Source organism: Quercus lobata, chromosome 2 (genome assembly GCF_001633185.2).
Source record: "Quercus lobata isolate SW786 chromosome 2, ValleyOak3.0 Primary Assembly, whole genome shotgun sequence".
Classification (NCBI taxonomy): Eukaryota; Viridiplantae; Streptophyta; class Magnoliopsida; order Fagales; family Fagaceae; genus Quercus; species Quercus lobata.
In genome coordinates, this window is record NC_044905.1 from 85,076,883 (window position 1) to 85,084,544 (window position 7,662).

Below are 7,662 nucleotides of genomic sequence, written 5' to 3' on the forward strand. Positions count from 1 at the left end.
AGTCAAACAAAGCCCATTTTTCTGCCTTGAGGAGTCTTGAGAAAGGTTAGGTTCCAATTAGCTCAACTGGTAAAGTCTCTGATGGTTGAATAAGAGATCTAGAGTTTAATCCCTACCTACACCAAAAACCAATTGGTGTCTTGGTCTGATGATAAAGAGCTATCACTAGGAATAGACTTCATATATTGAAACTCTCTAAAAAAAAGAAGGGTTTAGGGTTTAAGGTTTAAGGTTTATAAGAGATCTAGGGTTTAATCTCCACTTACACCAAAAACTAAATGGTGTCTTGGTCTAATGATAAATGAGAAGGCCCCATATATTGAAACTCTATCAAAAAAGAGAGTCTTGAAATAGGGGCAGCCTGGTATTTCCACAAGAGAGGTTTCAAAATTTGTGGCACATTATTTCTAATAATAGTGCGACAGGCGTATATTATTCAAATAGACACCATGGCCGCTCTGCTACCTTGCAGTTTGAGCGAGAGGTTGCCCCTACATTTCAATTTACCACCATTATTCTTTTCTTTACAACGTCAGCTTTGTGGAGTCAAACAAAGCCCATTTTTCTTCTTTGGCAAATAGTTCTCTCTTTTGATTTTATAACTATGAAACAAACCAGCACTTTCATTAGCTTTTCTAGCAAAATCTTGTAAGTTAGAATGTGTATAAATTGAAGAAATCCCTCGTCAGCTTAGTAGCTGCGGATATGCCCAATGTATACTTTCATAATGATATTCATAAAGGGTATATTGGAAAAATTATCCAAATTATGTCAATCAATGAAAGACTATATTTTGACATATCCTAAAATCAAATAGAGGAGGATTGTCCAAATTGTGAAGGCAACAGCCTGTTTCTGTCAATGACAAAAAGTAAATGGCAATTAGACACTTGAAAGTAGTTCCTGATATTCTTTTTGCGAAGAATGAAAACACTCTTTAATTACTCTATCATCTACATGATCAACCATGATGTTGTCTACATTTGAGTGAATTTTAGCCCCTTTTTTTATATAATACAATGGATATCCGCACAAAAAGTTGGGTCTAAAAAACCAAAGGGAGGTAGAAGAACCATGTGAACAAGATGGAGCTGTCTGAGCTTGGAAAAAGGTGTTGTTCAGAGCAGTGTCAGAAGGCCAATGAGTTGAGTCCAGGAGTTCTTACAATTATTATCCTCTGAAAGGGTGTGAAGGATTTCCCCACCCTAAAAAAACCTTCCCTCATCAATCTGTAAAAAACAAGTTAAAATTTCAGTATTTATATGTGCTACTGAATTAACACCTTTATTATATCTGTTAGTTTAGAGCAATAATAAGGACAACTTTTTTCACTGTCTTTATATGTGCTACTGAATAAATATCTTTATTATATTGTTAGTTTTTCACAATAATACGGACACAACCTTTTTCATTATCTTTTCATAACTTGTTAAGATGAAAAGTTGTAAGTGGAGCAACATTACTTTCATATAGACCCACAACTTAATCACTTTATTATACACCAATCGCAACATGTCATTGTGAATATTTTTGTCACTTACTGATTAGTTCTACATGGACTCTTTAGCACAAGTTTGAATCTTTTTTATTCTTAGAAGCTTAATGTGCAATGACTATAGCAATGTATCTCAAAGAATATAGTAAAGTTGAAAAGAAGATAAAATTGCATACTTCGAGTTGGATTCACTGATAGTATAAAAAAGAAGGTGAATTTTCAAATACCTCTTTCAAACCTTGATCTACGACCTGCTCGACGAATTTGACTTTCATTCTTTTGTAGAAGTTCATCAATTTTATTTGGTAATGGTCCTGAGAATTCAACACGCTCGCTTCTGCTTTTGCTACTCTAAATGATGGAAGAAAGAGCAATTGTTTCAACTCAATACATGTAGAAAATAACATAGCATGAATGACTTTTACACAGTTGAATGGCGTCTTATTTTTTGTAAACAATTTACCTAATTAAAAATAGATTTCCAGCTTTGGGCCAGCTAATAGAACACATGCTAGTTAAGTTTTATTACATTATTTGGTTTTAGGTTTTACTTAACAATGAGATTGTACACTTACCTTATTAGTTCTTGAAGCATCTGGTTCTTCCTTTTCACTAAATGCCATTGACATATCATGAGAATGGTATAGTTCAGATGTATCAAAAGAATCTGTATGGCGTTGCTGCTTCTGTATTGCATGCTTGGTTAGAACCTTGGATAAAAGATCTTCATTCCCTTTCTTCGTTGAGTAAGATGTTTTGGCAAATGATGGATCTAATGCACTAATTTTGCTTTTTGATCCATCTGATATTGTGGATGCAGCAAAAACCTCTTTTCGCCTTTTTGCCCATGTAAAGCCGCTTGGTGCTGCAACTTCTGATGGGCCTGAATATGTACTGTCCCCTTTAGATGTATTCATTACTTGGGAAGTCTCTGACATTGTATCAAATGATGGCTTTAGTGGCTCTCCACGCATAGAAGTACCTTTTCCTTTGGGAATATGTGAACGGTCACTGTTTCTATGATCAAGTTGAAAATATTCTTGTTTTTCCTGCACAACAAAGGATACATAAATAAATAAAACCTAGGTTTCTTCCTTTAACTACACAAACACTGTGCATGCATGCACACACACATACCTCTTTTGATGCTAGTTTACTCTGAGAATTTGTTTCTTGCAAATTTTTACGGACTCTTCTAGGCTTCTTTGATGCTGCAGGCTCTCGCATTTTAGCACCAGTCTTTTTCCTGGAAATACATTGACTATTTAGCAGATAATTATTTATATTATTAAAACCAAAACAGAGAAGGAAGCCATTAGGAGTGGATGCTCCCATCTAGGTTTTCATATCAGCATGACTCATAGATTCAAACCCTAACTTAATCTAGCAATTTAGACTGACTTTAAAATCATGCAATAACAATAAATTCACCCAATTATGGAGAAAAGATATTTGCTTATTTTATTTTATTTTTTCTCATCAGGAAGGACCCAGATCGCTAGTTTCACTAACATAGCACGCAACTGAACATTCTACAGATTAATGGTTGTATCATATATGTGAGTGTGAACAAACTACAGACAGAGAAGGACCCCCATAAATGAGTGCAAAGGAGATATAATGTAGATTTAGATTGATTGTCAGGCAGCTTCAAGAATTTGATTCAGAAGAGTGAAAACATGTCTACCCAAACCTGCATGAGCAGTTTATATAATGAAGAGTAAAAAATATTTCACCTTTGTCCATCCTCACGACTTTTAGCATCAATTTCCTTGCTAGGGGGGTACTTTGGAAAGCTTGATGGGTCACATGCAAAAGGCTTTGTGTTGAAATACTGAAAAACAAAAGCATGACGCAGACATCAAATCAGACAGTCAAAGGCTCAAAACTACAAAATGGTACGGGTTTTTATCATTAAAAAAATATAAGCATGCACCACAATATGATAATATGAAAAATTCTGGAAAATATCTAAATTATAAGTGTAGTAAGGGAAATCTAAAAAATAGCCATGCCCTAAAATGTGGTAAAATTGGAAATAACTTTACTTTGAAAAAAAAATTTAAACAAACTAAACTTTTGGTAGAAGTTACCTCAGACATTAGGGCAGAGGATGCAGTCCCACGCTTTTGAGGATCTATGGAAAGTAAAATTTCTATCAGGTTCACAGCAGTTTTTGGAAACTCTTTACACTTCTCCCTAAGAGAACTTTCATAATTATGCAGGGGTTTAAACATAGCTGCTTGAGGAAGTTTAGACTTTTTCCAGAACTCATCAGGTGGTGAACCACAAAGCTTGAAAATTTTGTGTAATTGCTCAACCTGAAGATTGGAGTAGAATACTCATCAAACTCAAGTGCTACGTAAGAAATACTTTAACACAAGCCAATCAATAAGTGAACAAATTCCATTCTCATGGATAATAGTTAAGAATTAAAGTGTTAGGAGGATGTCTACAAGTCAAGAATTCTTTTGAAATTTTCACTGCAATATCAACAAAGTAAAATTTAGATTAGAAAATTACCATATCCTAAATGTATCTAATAGTAGGTACTGAGAAATTCTGAATTTTTAAATACTATAGTGTTTAAGAGAATTTCAAGCACTAAAATGAGTTTTTGTTTACTTAATAATATTATGTAGATATGTGTATAAAGAATTTTGTATAAGAATTTGTACAAAGCATAAATACAGAATACACTACATCTTTTGTACTCTTCATCAAACTCCCATTTGTCTCTGTCCATTAGCTATCAGGTAATATAAAACAGGTAAGAATCATGGGATAAAGAAATAAGTGCACTTCATTAGTGTTATCACCTCAGTTCTTCCTTTAAGGATAGGCTTCCCCATAAGAATTTCTGCAAATACACAGCCCACACTCCAGAGATCCACTGATACTCTGTAATTTGTAGCCCCCATCAAAAGTTCAGGAGGACGATACCATAAAGTAACCACACGACTTGTTAGAGGTTGCCTCTTTGGGCTAGCAATATTTGCCAATCCAAAATCCCCTAATTTCAGAATCCCTTCGTTGTTTACCAAAATATTTGATGCTTTAATGTCTCGATGCATTATACCTCGTAAATGGCAGTGCTCAACTCCACATAATAGCTGTGTCATATAACACTTGACCTACAGAGAAGTCAACCAAAAACTTTTAAATACCAAAGGAGAAGTGAAACAGAAACAGATCAATGATATAGCCTTCACATCATACAATAATCTAATGTCTTAGCAATGATCTTATTTCGCCAATCTATATATAAAGTATTAACAAACCTGTGCCTCACTAAATTTGATGTCGGGGTTGGACACCAGTCCAGCAAGATCGTGTTCCATGTACTCAAATACAAGGTATATACTATTTGATAACCGAGAAGTAATAAGCCCCTCCAATTTGATGATGTTTGGATGGTCCAGCCTGCGGAGGATCATTATTTCTCGTGCCATAAATCTTATGCTCTCTGGCTGAAAATTGTCTACTCGCACCTTTTTCAAGGCAACCATCTTCCCAGTTTCAATTTGACGTGCTCGAAATACACTGCTGTATGTACCTTGCCCAATCTACATGCATGGAAGGAATTAAATAAAGATAATTTTAAGAAATGAATATTAAGAAAAATTATCAACATACGGCCAAGGAACCAGCTATTGCAGCATAAGCAAAATGTTAGTGTAAAACGACCAACATCATGATTATCAGATGCATGTCAAATATCAAATACAAGTCATTTGGCTGAAATTAAATTTTTTCAGGTAATTATTTGGCTGATTTTATTCTGAATCACATTTGCACAGAAAACTCCTTTCAAGATTTTAAGCATATATGTAGTTATTAGATGTCCGCATATTATATCCACTACTTTCACAAGGCAAACAGGGCTTATGGCTCAAGGTTCACTTTCAGGTAATACTCTACGTGTGTTGAGGTTTTTATTGTCTGAAAACAAGAGTCCTATAACACCTGCTCTTTGAGGCTCATCCCAAGGTAATGATGCTTGGGAAAATTCATCAAATGCTTAACTTGAATGGCTGAAGAAGGGAGTTGCCTTGAAGCCTATTATAAGCCAAGGAAACAGCCAAAAATACATTCATTAGAACTGTACTTTTTACACTTTAGATCTATCTTGACATTCTCTTTCAACACTTTTCAAATAGATTACATGATCCATCAACCAGTTGGGTCATCCCAACCTGCCTGCTCTGCATTTTCAGCTTAATAGATCTAATGCTTTTGTTCAAGCATGACTTCATCTCTCCAAGCCAGCCACACCCTGTTAGGCCTTAATGTCCCTTTCCAAACAACTTGTCATACCAGTCAATATCTTCTTCTTTTTTTATAGGTACCAGTCAATATCTTCTTAAAGGCCCTGTCAGGAGTCATTGTCCTTTGACTAAATAGAAGTCCAACGTACATGATTGAAAAATTCTCGCGCACTTCTTATCACTTCAATATGAGGTGAGAGTGCTCATCTACATATCTCTTTCTTTTCTTTCTCCTGAAACATCTATATATTATAGTACACCATATTGCAAGTACAACATAATTTTTTTCATTATATATCTGAAATGTCACATAAGGTATTAAGGTTACTAAGATAAACTGCAAAAGGTCCTTGCTAGGGAATTATATCCTCATTTTTAGAACTCCCACTTACTTGCCTTCATCTTCTAAATAATGCCACCTACTACTTTCCAATTTTCACTCCAAACCTGGATAGGTAACCTTCACAACCAAATCCCACTACAAGCAAATTATGCCAAATTATCCACTACCAACTACTCCTACATTTCAATTCAAACCAAAATTTTAGAAAGAGCAAACATTGAAATGGAAATTTAACATGAATAAAAAGTACAACAAAATCATATATATACATTAATGCAAGCTGTAACACAATTACACCCACATCCAAATCCTACAACATACAAACATACATACATAAATACATACATATAAATATATATATATATATATATATCATAAAAATTTCATATCCAGTGCACAAAGCTCCCCCTCCTACAGGGTCTGGTAGAGGTGATTAGTAGGCAGCATTACGTATTCATCATATATTATGTACAATATATGACAAATCAAAATCTGATAATGACATATAAAACAAAACTAAATTCATTGTGCTCTAGTTATTGTTTAAAATATATAAATAAAAGCACGTGTCATTAAACAAACAAAATGGGAAAGTTTTTGAAGTTTAAAATGATTGAGGCCAACCTTCTCCAATTTCTCAAAAGAATCAGCTCTGAGAGGGACCCAACCATCGACAGCTTCTGAGGCAGCAGAGCTGAGCCAATGTGGCCACCCAGCTGCAGTTTGCTCCGCCTGCACGTACCGTTGAGAGAAGCCAAGCCGGAAGCTGAAAGAGCCTTTGGAATGAGAGGCTTCCTTCTTCGTCTTCCTGATCTCACGGCTCCAACTCTCCACTGATCTCTCACCTTCCTTCTTTTTACTAGAGCTAGAGTTTCTTTCCAAATTTAAAGGCCCAGATTGGATCTTCATTGACATGGCAGAATCATTGTGTTTATTGTTATCGTGGAGAACAGGGGATGAAGCCTTGACAGCCCGAACCGCTTCCTTGGAGCTAATGCAACCCATTCAACACCCCACCCAATTCCCTCCAGCATCGATTGGACCAGAATTCGGGTCGGCCCAGATCGGTAGATGAGGCAAAGTTTGTGTCTTTTTGGGGGTAATTGCCCTGTTTAGGCTTCCCCTGTTTTTTTCACATTCGGTTTTGAATGGGATTGCATTGCATTCTCTCTCTCTCCCTATCTCTCACTCTCTCTCTCTCTCTCTCTCTCTCTCTCTCTGAGAGAGAAGAAATGTGAATTCGCTAAAACCCAACAAAAACCTCCTGAGAGAGGAGGAAGAAAAGGAGGAGGAGGAGGAGAAGCAGGGAGAGGAAGAGCCAGAAAAAGCAAAAAACAGAGGCAGACAGAGAGAGAGAGAGATAGGGATAAACAAGAAAGAGAATATTTTTAGTTGTATTCGGTTGGACTCGTTGTTTTTTCTCTTCTGGGTGGTCTCTGCGAGATCTACGGAGGTATTAGAGGATGGGAGTGTGGTTTTTGTTTTTCTGGGACAAACGGTCCGAAAGGAAAGGAAGTGAGAGAAAGAGAGAGACAGAAGGATTCGTGGGTCCGAAG

General features: G+C 36.0%; 1 protein-coding gene across 1 annotated transcript; it reads right to left on the minus strand.

Annotated features, from left to right (window-relative positions):
- Window positions 1-771: 771 nt before the first annotated feature.
- Window positions 772-7,662, minus strand: LOC115976933 (protein IMPAIRED IN BABA-INDUCED STERILITY 1-like). The gene is made up of 9 exons (XM_031098504.1): window positions 6,731-7,662; window positions 4,777-5,061; window positions 4,315-4,629; window positions 3,589-3,816; window positions 3,232-3,329; window positions 2,633-2,741; window positions 2,071-2,544; window positions 1,723-1,846; window positions 772-1,229 (listed from the first exon to the last, which is right to left on the minus strand). The coding sequence occupies exons 1-9, from the start codon at window positions 7,109-7,111 to the stop codon at window positions 1,225-1,227; spliced, it is 2,019 nt and encodes a 672-aa protein (XP_030954364.1). The 5' UTR covers window positions 7,112-7,662; the 3' UTR covers window positions 772-1,224.

Excerpts from the sequence above, each read along its gene's own strand:
- LOC115976933 (XM_031098504.1), bottom strand. The coding sequence starts at position 7,111 with ATGGGTTGCATTAGCTCCAAGGAAGCGGTTCGGGCTGTCAAGGCTTCA. Across the intron at positions 4,630-4,776 it reads TCAAATTTAGTGAGGCACAG|GTCAAGTGTTATATGACACA; the intron begins GTTTGTTAATAC and ends ACTTCTCTGTAG. Across the intron at positions 2,742-3,231 it reads AGTCGTGAGGATGGACAAAG|GAAAAAGACTGGTGCTAAAA; the intron begins GTGAAATATTTT and ends ATGTATTTCCAG.